The sequence below is a fragment of the Chiloscyllium plagiosum genome, chromosome 3 (assembly GCF_004010195.1).
Source record: "Chiloscyllium plagiosum isolate BGI_BamShark_2017 chromosome 3, ASM401019v2, whole genome shotgun sequence".
NCBI classification, from domain to species: domain Eukaryota; kingdom Metazoa; phylum Chordata; class Chondrichthyes; order Orectolobiformes; family Hemiscylliidae; genus Chiloscyllium; species Chiloscyllium plagiosum.
This window is the reverse complement of record NC_057712.1, coordinates 112,820,297-112,836,046: the sequence shown is the minus strand read 5'-3', so window position 1 is coordinate 112,836,046 and position 15,750 is coordinate 112,820,297. Positions and strand designations below refer to the sequence as shown.

Sequence of the window (15,750 nt, the reverse complement as noted above, 5' to 3'; positions counted from 1 at the left end):
ATTCCCAAACTTTTTAACTGCTCCACTGTGCAATACTGCCAACCAGGGTGCAATTATTTTGGCTGTTGTTGCCTTCCTGAGAGGCTATTCCCCTCACCAGCATCCAAAATATATGTCGGTTGCCAGGAATTTGGCCTTGTGACAGACTTCACCTTTCCAGAAGTGGCTTGTTCTGCAATCAGTAGTAGTATAGCAGGTAATCCCATCTGACCTCACTAAGGTTCTGAGCTACACTCATGATCTCATGTATATGGAAGGATGCCAATCAAACAAGAGCTAAAAGCTGTAAAAAAAAAAGCAGTCTTCGGGAAAGTAGTATACAAGGTTTTAAATTAGAGTAAATCAGCATTAGATTAAATTGACTCAATCTGTTGAAATTGTTTGGTGCTCACTTACTTGGTTTCATCTGGATGGGAAATTTTAACTGAGTCATTTGGAATGTAGACCATGTTGGTGTCTTCTATTTTATAAATTGAATGGCCACCAATATCTGCAACTTTTCTTCGTTTAGTTATTAGTACAATATAGTATCCTTCTAAAAATCTGACAAACCCTGTGTGAGAAAAATATAAATTGTTAGCCTTTAACATAAGTGGAACTTTGTATCATGACAAAAATCAAACCATATACAATAAAAGACAAATTTACTGCATCTTAGTTTAAACAAAATTCTTGATGTCTCAATGGAGGGAAATCATGGCACTAGATTAAACAATACAGAAGGAGAAAGGTTACATATTCATTCTCACATTTGTACCAAGGTATCGATTTCAGCCAGGGCACTGATTCACAAAGAACAACTAGCCCCATTAACCCTGCAATTGGCAGTGAAGGGTGGGAGTTAAAAATATGAAAAGAAAATTATTGGAAATGCTCACGATTGAAAGTAAATGTATTAAATAGGCTAGAATTTAGTTGGTGGTAGGAGACAGAGTAAGGATAAGGGAACACACACTAATTGGTGAGATGTAACAAGTTCCCAGGGATCTGTATTGGGACCCCAGGTTTTTAGCATCCAAATCAAATGTTTTAGATGAAGATACAGAAGGGGGTGAATTTAGATACCATGCCTTTGCTCCCTTTATCTAAGTAATTAATGTAAACTGTAAAACATTGAGGCCTTGGCATGGGCCTGTGTAACATTCCAGTAATCAGGTTCTGCCATTCAGATAAAGGTTGATTTATGTATATTGCTGTTTTCTGCCAGTCAATCAATCTTCTATCCATGTTAATATGTAACCTTCTAGATAATGAGCTGCACTCGATGCTGGGGATTTGGGATCATCAGTTAGCATGTGGCTAAAGTTACCATGAAGATTCCACCTTCTCAACCTTACTCTTCACCCGAGATATGGTGACTCTCAGGTTAAACTCACCCTCAGTACTATCTAATGGGACAGCATCCTTACGGTTCCCTGAAATCAATGGTGGCCACCTTTTCTTTACTGTTGTATTCTGGAGATACAATTAACAGTCTTGTGGATTTCAGGAGGGGATGATGGGGTTGGTTTTGTGTAATTCCATCTTTTAAGCCTCAGGTTTCTCAGAACAGGTTCCAATTAGTACATTCAGAATTTTGTAGATCGCATTTTGTTCATGCCTGATTGCATGTTTGATTTGCTACTGTTTTATGGTAAGGATATCTATGACAGTCAGGTTTTAATGTCACAGTTTGCATATCAAATACAATGTTAGAGACCACAGACATAAAAGAGTCTTCATCATAAAATATTGCTTGGCAAAGCAAATATCGTATTCAGCACAAGTATCTGTTTGCACCACTAAGTGTAATGTAACAGTTATGCAGTTAATACATAAAAAATAATCTCTTGAAAAAAAAGGATAAACTTTGATGTTTTCCAATTTCTTACCAACAATGCCAAAAGCTGATACAGCACGTGAAAGCCCAGATAATCCCTTCTGCCCAATTTTCGATCGGTTTCCCATGTCAAGACGACTTAAAAGTTCCTGAACTTCTTGTTGATTATATACATGCTAAATCAAAACAATGTACAAGTATTTTAGAATTGGAGTACAAATTCAAAAAAATTGGGATCAACAACAAAAATTTTAATACTTGGAAGGCTTGTATTCAATTTATTTATTTGAAATGAGAAACCTTATGGCATAATTCTTTCACTTAATCTCTGCAAAGTTCAAATTTCTTTTCAAAATTACTAGTCGCTCAGTAAGATCAGCATTTGTCAAAAGAATTCCTAAGTCTACACCAATCTCGAAATAATTAAATCATAAAAGCAAATCCTCATTCTCTGAACAGATGCTGATTGACTTGCTGAGGGTTTTTGATGCTGTTTTTGAGTACACAGAAGTAATGACAAATCCAGTCAGCAAAATTGCAAATACATTCCCAACAGTGGTGGACAAAGTAGTGTGGAATGATTGTGATGTAGCAAGGATGGATGACATGAGAAGATGGAATTATTTGTGCTTTGAACTCTACATAACTGAGACAAATGACTGTAATTGTACTCGACTGAAGTATATAAACGTTTCAACAACATAGCATGATGAAACAAAACCATTAATATGACTTTTGGTGGCACTTACACGGTCATCAATAACAACCAAGTCCTTAGGCTCTGTACGGTCTATTTTCAGAACTCTGAATTTGGTTTCTGCATGATTACTTCCGACCAGGAAATATCTCTAAGAAAGAAAAAGGAACAAATATATATTCTTCAACACCTATTTTTTATTCAAAAACTTTGTCTTCAAATTTCTCAACACCTTAAGACGAGACTGCATCTATCCTTACTGAATGTTCTGCGCTTTTCAAGGTCAACCTTTCAAGTTATTTCTCTATGAAGAATTGCACTCTCACTACTGCACAAACCTATGTGAATTGTTGGCAGGTTAGTATTATGCACTCGGGATTCAACTAACAAAGCTCTAGCCACACTTGAATTCTACTGTTCAAATAGGAATATTTTTACAATTCAGACTTGAAAGTGATCAACAGAAGTAGCAGACAGGCAGTGCAGGAGTCCCCTGTGGCTATTCCCTACTCAACTGTTTTGGATATTGTTTGACGGGATGTGGGGAGAATGGTCTCTCAGTAGAAAGCAACAGCAACAGCCAGATCAATGGGATCATACTTGGCTCTGATGTACACCAGGGAGGGTCAAATTGCAGGCAAGTGGCAAGGTTAGGGGTACATATAGGCATTTCTGTGGCTGCAAGATGGTATGTGGCACCACCCCTCCAACAGGGTCAAAGGTATCTCTGAGCAGGCACAGGATATTCTGAAAGGGGAGGGTAAGCAGCCAGATGTGGTGACCTATATTGGCTTTAATGACATAGGCAGGAAGAGAGAGGAGAGCTTGCAAATGGAATTTAAGGAGTTAGGTCAGAAGTTCACAACCGGGACATCTAGTGCTATAATTTTGGGATTACTGCCTGGGCCATGTGCTAGTGAGGAGAAAGTGAGGTCTGCAGATGCTGGAGATCAGAGCTGGAAATGTGTTGCTGGAAAAGCGCAGCAGGTCAGACAGCATCCAGGGAACAGGAGAATCGACGTTTCGGGCATAAGCCCTTCTTCAGGAATGCCCATGTGCTAGTGAGGCTAGAAATAGGGACATAATACAGTTGAATACATGGCTAAAGAGCTGTTGTAGGAGAGAGGGCTTTGGATACCTGGATTATCAGGATTTCTTCCAGGGCCGGAGGGTCCGGTAAAGGAAGGGATGGGTTGCACCTAAATAGGAGGGGCACCATTATCCACGCAGAGGTTTGCTAGTGCCACTTGAGAGGTTTAAGCAAGTACGGCAAGGGGTCGGAACCAGAGCAGTAAGTCAGCATGTGCAGTGATTGAGAAGAAAGGACAGTTAAGTCAAGTAAGACTAATAGGCAAAACAGGCAGGGGCAGACTAACAAAGATTGGCTGTCTGAAGTGTATTTACTTTAATGCAAGGAGTAGAACAGGTAATGTTGATGAGTTTAGAACCTGGATTAGTATAATGAACTAGAGCATAACATAAACTTGGTTGAGAAAAGGACAAGGAGAAAGTGAGGTCTGCAGATGCTGGAGATCAGAGATGGAAATGTGTTGCTGGAAAAGCGCAGCAGGTCAGGCAGCATCTAAGGAACAGGAGAATCGACGTTTCGGGCATTAGCCCTTCTCCAGTCTAGCATTCCTGAAGAAGGGCTAATGCCCGAAACGTCGATTCTCCTGTTCCCTAGATGCTGCCTGACCTGCTGCGCTTTTCCAGCAACACATTTCCATCATCTGAGAAAAGGACAAGACTGACAGCTCAACATTACTTGGTTTTATTATTTCACACATTATAGAGGGACGTAAAGGGATGGGGAGTTATATTACTGATTAAGGAGAATGTCACAGCTGCACAAAGAGAGAACATCTTGCCAAAATCATATGGACAGAACTCAAGAATAAGATAAGTGATGGGGTTATACTATAGACCTCCTATAGCCAGGAGATGGGGGAACAAATATAGAAGCAGATCATGGAAAGATGTAAAAACAACAGGTTGTTGTAGTGGGCGATTCTAACTTCCCCAATATTAATTGGGACTCCCTTAGTCAAATATGGCTTTGACATCAAGGGCAGTCATTCTTACCTCCCTGCTGGAATTCTAAGGCTCTAAAGAGGTTAGGAGCTGAGTGGTCCTGTCAGATCTCAAACCAGGCATTAGTGAATTGATTAATACCAAGTAGGTGTTTCTTGATAGGACTGATGATCAAGAGCAGACTGATGAGTTGGAACTGGCCAGGTTGGATTTGTCCTGTTGTGTGTGTACAAGACATATAAATTTTCCACATTGTTGGTAGATGCCAGTGTTGCAGCTGTCCTGAAATAATTTGGAGAGAGGTGCAGAAAGTCTTCAATATGATTGCCAGCATCCATAGCCTTTACAATATCCAGTTCCCCTTGAATCACAGCAATAGTGCCACATAATATGATGCAAAGTATTTTCAATGTAACTGCGGTGTGTCCACTCTTACTGTCACTGACAATGCATTTGCAGCAGGCAGATCGGTGAGGATGAAATCATGTATGTTTTTCTCTTTTGTTGGTTTCCTCACTACCTGCTGCAAACCCAGTCTAGCAGCAATGTCCTTTTGGACCCAACCAGCTTGATCAGTAGTGCTGCTATCAAACTACTCTTGGTGGTGGACATTAAAGTCTGCCACCCAGAATATATTCTGCACCAATGCCATCCTCACAGCTTCCTTCAAGTGTTATTCAACATGGAGGAGTGCACAGTCATCAGCTAGGGGCAGGTGGTATCTGGTAATCAGCAGAAGGGAGTTCTCATGGCCCATGTTTGACTGGATACCACAAGGTTTCATCGGCTGCAAAGTCAATGTTGAAGACTCCCAGGGCAGCTAATACCCTGTATACTAGTGTACTGCTACTTCTGCTGGGCTTGTCCAGCTGTTGGGACAGAACATTCTCAGGGATCATGGTATCTGGGAAGTAGTCATACTCATGGAATCATATATAATGACAGGCTGTTGCTTGACTAGTCTGTGAGGCAGTTCTCCCAATTTTGGCACAAGCTCCCTAATGTTAGTAAGGAGGACTTTGCAGAGCTGACAGGACTGCATTTGGTACCTTAGATGATGCCAGGTGGTCCATCCAATTTCATTCATTTTTTTGAGACTTTTAAATAGTTTATCTGAATGAGTGACTTGCTGGGCTATTTCAGAGGGCAGCTAAGAGTAAACTATATTACAGTGGCTCTGGAGTCGCATACAGTCCCAGCCAGGCAAGGACAGCAGATTTTTCAGTCTTAAAGAACATGAGCGAATGAGGTTGGTTTTTCTGACAATCAACAATGGTTTAATGGTCATCGTTAGACTTGAAAGTCCAGGTTTTTAAAAAAATTAAATTCAAATTCCATTATCTGCCATGGTAGGTTTCCAACTTGGATCCCCAGATTACCTGGATCTCTGAATTTCTAGGAGAAAGTGAGGACTGCAGATGCTGGTGTACCAGAGTTGAAAAATGTGGTGCTGGAAAAACACAGTAGGCCAGGCAGCATCCGAGGAGCAGGAGAATCGACGTTTTGGGCATAAGCCTGAAGAAGGGCTTATGCCAGAAACGTCGATTCTCCTGCTCCTCGGATGCTGCCTGGCCTGCTGTGTTTTTCCAGCACCACATTTTTCATCTCTGAATTTCTAATCCAGCAATAATACCACTACACCATTGCCTTCTCCCAAAATTCATCTGCAATTTGAACATTAATGTACCACTTAAAATACTAAATCATTAAGTGAACTCAAAATTAATATGACAATTAAACTATCGTTGGAGATACTGAAAATCTTGACAGCAATCTGGATAGGTCAACCTATCTATTTTTTGGAGGAGCACATACAAAATTAATTTGGGGAACTCTGAAGAGTGTAGATTAGATTAGATTACTTACAATGTGGAAACAGGCCCTTTGACCCAACAAGTCCACACTGACCCTCCGAACAGCAACCCACCCAGACCTATTCCCATACATTTACCCCTTCACCTAACACTGCGGTCAATTTAGCATGGCCAATTCACCTGACCAGCACATCTTTGGACTGTGGGAGGAAACTGGAGCACCCAGAGGAACCCACGCAGACACGTCTCTGGTGCTGTGAGGCAGCAGTGCTAACCACTGTGCCACCGTGCCGCCACGGAGCAAGAATAATTTAAAAAACATTAGAAAAGATACTGGACAGTAAGAATTGTATTTTAAGAGACAAAAGTAGTTTGATTTCAATATATAGCTAGCTTGTCTTAAGTTTAAATCTAACATTTTGGATAGATATTGTGCTATTATCATCCTCCTAATCAGCATGTACGCATCAGTGCTTAAAATCAACAGTAAAACATCAGAGTGCATCCAAAAGTGTGTTTTTGCAATTTCTATAAGTTATGGGTTTGCCTAGTGCCATCAAGAGCATTAATAATACAATTTATTTCTAAGGAAGATCGGTTAGGGTTAGTTAGGAAGAACGAGCCAATCTTGCAAACTGCTCTCTCAGAATGCCAATGGCATGCCTCTGTCATTAAGATTAAAAAATCACTTTTTCCAGTTAACTATGCAATATTTTCAGCTAGCTAGAAGAGAGACACTAACAAAGGTCTCATTTTTCAAAACGTGAAACTAGCCATAACCGTATTTATCATTATTTATATTACCACAGCTTTTTAACTGAATAAGGCCTTTCTATCATTATCATATTATCTGTATGGGAAGATTCTTTCACTTGATTTCTTGCTCAGTGAGCATTTGGTATCTGTCTGGTTTGGGAAGCTTCTGCATTCATAGTTAATTCTGGAGAGGAGACATCTGCTTGGTATCTTTTGGCTACATGACTCTCAGTCTCTGCTATATTTGCTCTAGTACTACAGCTGTCTTTTGCCAGTGACTGGGTGAAAGACCTTGCATGTCATCTGTCCTTTGGTATAGCAACACCTTGGGGTTACATTTAATCTGGCTATGAAGAGAACTGTCAGCCCAGCACTTTAAATTTCTGAGGATTTGACTTGGGTTGTCAAAACCCCTTTGGATAGTCACGACCCTTGCAAGGCTACTGAACTTAGTCCAGCCCTCCAGCACCATTGCAGAGTCTTGCTGAAGGAGTTCATTCAAAGAAACTCCTTTCCACAGGAGCCAGGTCAAGTGCTTTTTGATCGATGGGTCTCTTTGTGCCCTGTTTATTTCCTATGGGCCCTCTTTAAACCTGATTTATGTTGGCAAGTTCTAGCTTGGCTTCCTTCCTATGGCTGCTAAGTCTTCCTTGTGGTGCTTAACTGCCCTGTCTCTTTTGGGGTTACTATGATTGATTGCCAGCCACGTCATTTCTCGGTACCAAGTCTAAACTTGCTGCCAGAAATGCCAGAATGATTCCTACAATTACAGGATTAGAGACTAAGTCTCATTAAAGGTGAACTCAGTGAAGGAGAACAATCATACAACTTCAACTCAATCCTTTGATCTCAGCCTTGACTATTAGAGTATGCTTGGGGGCAAGGAAGGTGAAAGATTTAGAACATCCTCTCAGGATGTATTCTGATGGATGCTCACCATTGCTACCAACTTCTCTTTTAACCAGCATTCTGGTCAGGAATGTACTTTCTTTCCTTTAATTATTCATCTCTTCCCATCATTCTTTTTTTGGGGACGTGTCTGAAAGGGTCAGCTTGAGACCTTACATTTATTATTGATTTCACAGCTATCATCAGCTGCTGTAGCTTATCTAGCTGTGAAAACTCTGATCCACTAAATGCATTCACAGATTTTGAGAGAATGGCAGCAATTTGATTTTGCATTGTGAACTCCAGATAGAAGATCTGCATGGATATCCTTAAAGCACTCTGGAATTGCTGGCAAGATGATTCTGGAGTGCAGCATGGATGGCTGCTTTTTATCTATAATCAGCTTGGAATGAATATCTTCAGACTTTCCTGTTAACCGACCCTGAATAATGAAGGTCCACAATTCTTCCTACCTATTCAAAAGCAGTGAAGGATTTCAGGTCATCCTCTTTACCTTTAGTAACAAATCTCATTTTTGAAAGGCTTCAACACTTGGCTCTGGGGTTAGGAGACTTGAACTGTTAGCAGGGGAGATGAATCTTCCCCAGCAGCTCCAGTTAAAATTTTTGAAGCTGGAAAGTCTCTTTCTCTTCCCCTGAACTCTAGCTCAGAATTAAATCCATTCTAAAGTGCTGAAAAACCAGCAAAAATATAGGCCCATTAGGGATCAAAACTGCAATGCATGTGCAGAGTTGAAAGGTGTAGCTGAGGTTTCAAAAAGGATAATACTGGTATAAAAATAAGAGAGAGGGAAGTGTGATATAATTCAAAGTACTACATCAAGGAAAAGAGGGGGATTTAGCAATTTTAGCAGACATGAAAGTTGATAAATCCCCAGCCTCAGATGCAATGTATCCCAAGCTGCAGTGGGAAGAGACAAAAGAGGCTCTGCCATTGATTTTTAAATTCTCTCAGGTCAGGGTACAGATGCCAGAAGGAGTAGCTAACATAGTACCATATTCCAAGAAGAGTGGTAGGGATAAGTCAGCAAACTATAGGTGCATGCGTGGTAGGGGTAAATCTGATTTTCGAGCAGAGGGGAAAGAGAGAAAGAGTGAGAGCGAACAATGTCTGGAACTCACTGTCTGAAAGTATGACAGATGTGGGAATGTTCACAACATTTGAGTGGTTTCTACATGTACACTTTAAAGACCATTGCACACAAGATTACATGCTAGAAAATAGGATTACGATGGATAGGTGCTCGATGACCAGTGCAGACATGATCAATGAAAGAGCCTCTTTCTGTGCTATAAAACTCTATGACTATTTATCCTGAGTTTTGCAGGTTCCTAGCTCGTCATGGGAGATGGTCAGCTTCAGGAGTTAATTCCTCATTTATCATGAGTCACAACAAGTTAGTAACCAGTACAGCTAGTAACTAAAAGGACGAATGAAAGGTTATCCTCTACAGTGAGAGGAATTGAACATAAGCAAGGATGTTATGCTTCAGTTATATAGAGCATTGGTGAGACTACCATCTCAAATCAGCACAACAAAGCTGTAGTGTTTAAAGGAAGGGTACAAATATGTTGGAGGCATTTCTGAGAAGATTTTCTAGATTGATTGGATGAAAGGGAAGATAAGGAATTACAGCTTTGCTTTTCTACCCCCGACAAAGTGATTCAAAGATGTTGGTATCAATTTATTCGAGTTAGAGTCCAGTAGGTCAATGTCCAATTGATAGTCTGTCAGTTGGCTGATCACACAGCAATTCTGCCCCTGGCAGATAGGGTTCAGATGGATTGCAGTCAAAAGTACAGCAATAGTTTTTGTACTGGGAAAGTTAGTCTACCCCAAAGCTGCCTGGAAGCAGACAGCTCAACTCCACAACCTTTGGGTGAGCTTTAACTGCAATGTCCAAATAATGCAGGGAATTCAGAAGCTTGTGGAAATGTGATCCTGTGATCAGCCTGAGCCATGAGAGTCGAGCAAGATTATGGATTATTTTTGAAAAAGAAACAGAATTTAAATACCAAAATATAGAGGAGAGTGCAATCTTTGGAATTCTTTTCCTGTCCTCTCACCATAACCACTCACTTAACCTTATTTATCCTAAACAATCTGTACTAATTCCCTCTAACACAGGATGTTAGGTGCAGTCAGTAAAAATTGTAAAGTCCACTGACAAAACATAAATAATTAGAATTGAACATACTGCTCGGGTTTCGTACAGAACCAGTTTCTGAATACAATTAATGACCGATCGTGCTGTTGGCATGATGGCAACAAAATTGACTTCTGACAAGGTTAGTACATCAACATCTGTCTAGGTTGCATTTACAGTCACACAGCACCTAAAAAAAGAAACAAAATGAAATACTTAATAGTCCAGCAAATCACTTTCTGCAGATTTAATAACATCTTAAGAGTGCCAATAGGAACCTTCAAAATGGAATTGAATACATACTTGAAAAAGAAAAGAAATTGCAGTGTAAAAAGCAGGAGTTCGAAACTAATTGTATATATATTTTATACACATTTTCTGCTTTGAAGAATTCTAAAACTGCTCCAGTCCAGTAACTTATACAAGTCCAAACTAGAAGGTTACACATTTTACTCTCAGAGTATGCCACCATGTGAACTGGCTTGACTCAATTGGTGAAATTTAACAATTTAATTAACACATACGAGAGATTGTGCGTGTCAAATCACAATGAGCACTTACTTCCCAGATTTTGTATCATTAGGAATATAATTTATTGAAAACCCCAAATTGTTTGAGCAATTCTTCAATATTCTTTTCATCTAGGACCAGTCACATAGGTGAGACCAGGACAGGACTAAAGGAATTTGGTAATAATCTAGTATCTTAAAGTTTTCTCTTAATTCCAAAACTTGATAGAATTGGAATCAACGTTCTCTGAACTGTTAGTACAGGGTTTGAGTTAAGGTTAGAGTGGAGGTTTTTTTTACTGAAGCAAAGGAGGTTGAGGGGTGACCTTATAAGCATTTATAAAATCATGAGGGGCATAGATAAGGTGAATAACAAAGGACTTTTTCCCTGGGGTAGAGTTCAAACTAGGGGGCATATTTTTAAGGTGAGTGGAGAAAGAATTAAAAGGGTTTTGTAGGGCAGTGGTGGGCGGGGGGGTTGGGAGGTGCAATTTTGGCTCACATGTGGAATGAACTGCTAGAGGAAGTGGTAGATGCAGGTATATTTAAGAGACATTTGAATAGATCCACAAACAGGAAAAGGTTGAGAGAGATAATGGGCCAAATGCAGGCAAGTTGGATTACTTTAATTTGGGAAACCTGGTCGGCATGGATGAATTGGACTGAAAGGTCTGTTTTTGTGCTATATGATTCTACAGGATTCTGGACTACTAGATGTTATTACACCATGGTACCAGAGTAACTTCTTTAAAACAAGATTCTACACAAGAATCAACTATTTTGTTTCCACACACAATTATCAAAGATTTTTAATTAGACCTTGCAAATCTGCGCTACACATGTGCCATGTGATAAACATCTCATTCCATTCAAAGGCATTATCATCAACATCCTCTAGTTTACCATTATTCAGAAATTTAATTGCATCAGCCACAAAAATTTGTGGTTACACAGTCAAAGACTGGGACTTCTTCAGTAAGCAATTCAACCGACTTCTCCAAGCCTATCGCCATTTGAAAGGTGCAAGTGCAGGAACTTCAGAACTTTGAGCAAGACTAAGCAATTCACCATCTTGATCCTACTCTGCCATTCATTACGATCACGGCTGATCTCATCTTGGCTTCAAGTTTCCTACCTGCTCCTCATGACCCTTCAATCAATAATGAATTAAAGAGCTGTTTATCTACTCCTTGAATGTATTCAATATCCTGGCATCTGAGACTGTGGAGTAATGAATTCCATAGATTCACAACCCTTTGATAGAAGAAATTTCTCATCTCAGTTTTAAACCTCCTGCCCCTTATTCTAAAAATGTAACTCTTATTCTAGATTGTCCCACAAGAAGAGACATTCTCAAATATATCAATATAATGGAAAACTCTTAATTTGTCAGGATGAGCAGAACTCCAAGACTGCAGGATACCCATCTCAACACTCCATACATCACATGAAACATTGAAAAGCTCTGATGTTCATTATACACCAGCAGCAATGTCGACCATTTATATAGATAAATTGCAAAAAGTCATAGAGGGTTGTTTCTTCAGCAGCATCATTGAAAGCTGTAACTGTTAACATAGGCACAGAGAGAGACAGAGAGAGAGAGAGAGGGGGAGAGAGACAGAGAGAGAGAGAGGGAGAGGGAGAGGTGTCCTTCGGTACTTGCGGCAATAATAAATCAAATCAAATCAGTGTCCAGCATGTGGGGAGTAATCCTGCAAGTCGACATCATTTGCTAACTAAAGTATTGTTAAGAATTACGCACACAACCAATTTAGAATTGTCCATCCAGTTTGCAAATAGTGTAACATATGTACTGGAAGTGACATATATGAACATACTGGGGCCAATTCTTTGCATCTACATGTAGAATGCCATCTTCAACTCAACAAAATAGCAGCCAGTTGCTGGTTCATTTCTCACTAACCAATGAGAGAGAGAGAGAGAGAGAGTGAGTGTATGTGTATCTAGACAATGACAAGTGTAGCAGTTCAAAAAGGCAGATCACTGCTGCCTACTCAGTGAATTTGTGATGGACATTTTAAGTACTGACCTTGTTTGGTATCCCATGAAATTTTATTTTTACAATGCAATTGGCCATTTTCCAGAAAAGCAAGACCTGACGATAATTTCTAACAGATAATGTAAATGTGTGTTATCTACAAAAGGTTGGTACCAAGTTCTAAAATAGAATGTTAATGCTGATAGCCACAAATGCAAGTTAAATTTACAAGAAAACTGCAAAACCTTTCTAAAAGCAAAGGTCCTCATGCAAGAATCACAATAGGCTTTCATCCAAGTTCAGCAGGAAATTGGGAAGACAAATGCAATAGAATGGAGTGAGTAGGGAGGTTTTACTAAAATGTCACAAGGCACTAGTCTGACCACAGCTGGAATACTATGAACAATTTGGGGCCTCTTATCTCAGGAAAGAAATACTGGCATTGGAGGAATTCCAGACAAAGTTCACTAGGCTGGTACAAGTTTGGGGGACTACTTTAATGAGGAGAGGTCGAGTAGGCTGGCCCTGTACACATTAGAATTTAGACTTTGAAACATACAAGATACCTATTGGACTTAACAGGATAGTTGTGAAAAGGTTGTTTCCTCTATTGGGACAGTCTGGTACTAGAGGATATAAATCTCAGAATAAGGGGTTGCACAGTTAAGACAGATGAGGAGGAATTTAGTTTCCAAAAATAATGAATCTATGGATTTCTTTACTTCAGAGAACTGTTGAGGTTGGGTTGTTTAGTTTATTCAGGAATGGATTTTTCATCCATAAGGGAATCAAGGGTTATAGGAAAAAAGAAAGTAGAGCTGAGGATTATCAAGTCAGCCATGATTTCTTTGAATGGCAAAGCAGACTTGGGCTGAATGGTCTACTTCTTCTATGTCTGATGACCTTGAGATGTGGGCATCTCTGACTAGATCAGAATTTAATGCCCAACCTTCTTAATGAATTTATGGTATGTGGGCATTGCTAGATAGATCAGCATTCATTGTCCATCCTAGGGTGCCCTTGAGAAGTTAAAGCCTGAGCTGCCTTCATGAACTGCTGCAGTCAATTTACAGTTTTCTCAAGTTGTAAATTTAACTCACTTGTGCCTGCATAGTACATATTAATGCTCAAAGTTACATGTACATGGGTAGATTCAGAATGTCAGAGTCATTAGAGAGTCAGTTCTAGAAATTTGACCTATCCACACCAGAAATGACAATATATTTCCAAATAAAGATACGAGTGGCTGGGAGAGGAATTTATAGGTGGCGAAGGTCCAACACATCTGCTGTCCTTCTTCTCAAATGGTAGCGGTCATGGGTTTGGAAGGTACTGTCTAAGGAGGCTTGGTGAATTTCTGTAGTGCATCTTGTAGAGGGTACACACCGATGCTACTGAGCAGTGGTGATGGAGGGATTGGATGCTTGCAGATGCGTTGTCACTTAAATAGCTGCTTAGTCACGGATGGTGTCAAGCTTAAGACCATAAGACACAGGAGTGGAAGTAAGGCCATTCGGCCCATCGAGTCCACTCCGCCATTCAATCATGGCTGATGGGCATTTCAACTCCACTTACCCGCATTCTCCCCGTAGCCTTTAATTCCTTGTGACATCAAGAATTTATCAATCTCTGCCTTGAAGACATTTAGCGTCCCGGCCTCCACTGCATTCTGCGGCAATGAATTCCACAGGCCCACCACTCTCTGGCTGAAGAAATGTCTCCGCATTTCTGTTCTGAATTTACCTCCTCTAATTCTAAGGCTGTGTCCACGGTCCTAGTCTCCTCGCCTAACGGAAACAATTTCCTAGCGTCCACCCTTTCCAAGCCATGTATTATCTTGTAAGTTTCTATTAGATCGCCCCTTAATCTTCTAACCTCCAATGAATACAATCCCAGGATCCTCAGCTGTTCCTCGTATGTTAGACCTATCATTGCAGGGATCATCCGTGTGAACCTCCACTGGACACGCTCCAGTGCCAGTATGTCCTTCCTGAGGTGTGGGGACCAAAACTGGACACAGTATTCCAAATGGGGCCTAACCAGAGCTTTATAAAGTCTCAGTAGCACAATAATGCTCTTATATTCCAACCCTCGAGATAAATAACAACACTGCATTCACTTTCTTAATCAACCTGCATGTTTACCTTTAGAGAATCTTCGATCTAGCACTCCCAGATTCCTTTGTACTTTGGCTTTATGATTTTTCTCACCTTTTAGAAAGAAGTCCATGCTTGTATTCTTTTTTCCAAAGTGCAAGACCTCGCATTTGCTCACATTGAATTCCATCAGCCATTTCCTGGACCACTCTCCCAAACTGTCTAGATCCTTCTGCAGCCTCCCCACTTCCTCAATACTACCTGCCTGTCCACCTAACTGCGTACCATCAGCAAACTTCGCTAGAATGCCCCCAGTCCCTTCATCCAGATCATTAATATATAACATGAACAGCTGTGGCCCCAACACTGAACCCTGCGGGACACCGCTTGTCACCGGAGGTCACCCCTCAGCCTCCAACACTCCAGGAAAAACAGCCCTAGTCTATTCAACCTCCCCAATAGCTGAAATCCTCCAACACTGACAAGATTCTTGTAAAATCTTTCCTGAACCCTTTCAAGTTTCACAACATCTTTCCGATAGGATGGAGACCAGAATTGCACGCAATATTCCAACAGTGGCCTAACTAATGTCCTGTACAGCCGCAACATGACCTCCCAACTCCTGTATTCAATAGGATATGCAGGTCTTTGGACTCCTCCATCGCCAGATCCACAACAACACGACGGTTGGAGGAAGAGCGCCTCATCTTCCACGTAGGAACCCTCCAACCACAAGGGATGAACTTGGATTTCACCAGTTTCCTCATTTCCCCTCCCCCCACCTTGTCTCAGTCAAATCCATCAAATTCAGCACCGCCTTCCTAACCTGCAATCTTCTTCCTGACCTCTCCGCCCCCACCCCAGTCTGACCTATCACCCTCACCTTGACCTCTTTCCACCTATCACATTTCCGACGCCCCTCCCCCAAGTCCCTCCTCCCTACCTTTTATCTTACCCTGCTGGACAAACTT

The 15,750-nt window shown here is 40.7% G+C and overlaps 1 protein-coding gene across 5 annotated transcripts in view; it reads right to left on the bottom strand.

Moving 5' to 3' along the window:
* The window catches only part of fig4a (FIG4 phosphoinositide 5-phosphatase a), a 118,472-nt gene that overhangs the window by 94,838 nt on the left and 7,884 nt on the right, over nucleotides 1–15,750 (bottom strand). For all 5 annotated transcript variants that reach the window (XM_043687119.1, XM_043687115.1, XM_043687116.1 and 2 more), the window contains exons 2-5: nucleotides 10,224–10,362; nucleotides 2,569–2,667; nucleotides 1,872–1,995; nucleotides 397–553 (exon numbers count right to left, since the gene is read on the bottom strand). In XM_043687119.1, the coding sequence (XP_043543054.1) occupies nucleotides 397–553; nucleotides 1,872–1,995; nucleotides 2,569–2,667; nucleotides 10,224–10,286 (443 nt within the window). In that variant the 5' untranslated portion in view covers nucleotides 10,287–10,362. The remainder of the gene's footprint in view (nucleotides 1–396; nucleotides 554–1,871; nucleotides 1,996–2,568; nucleotides 2,668–10,223; nucleotides 10,363–15,750) is intronic.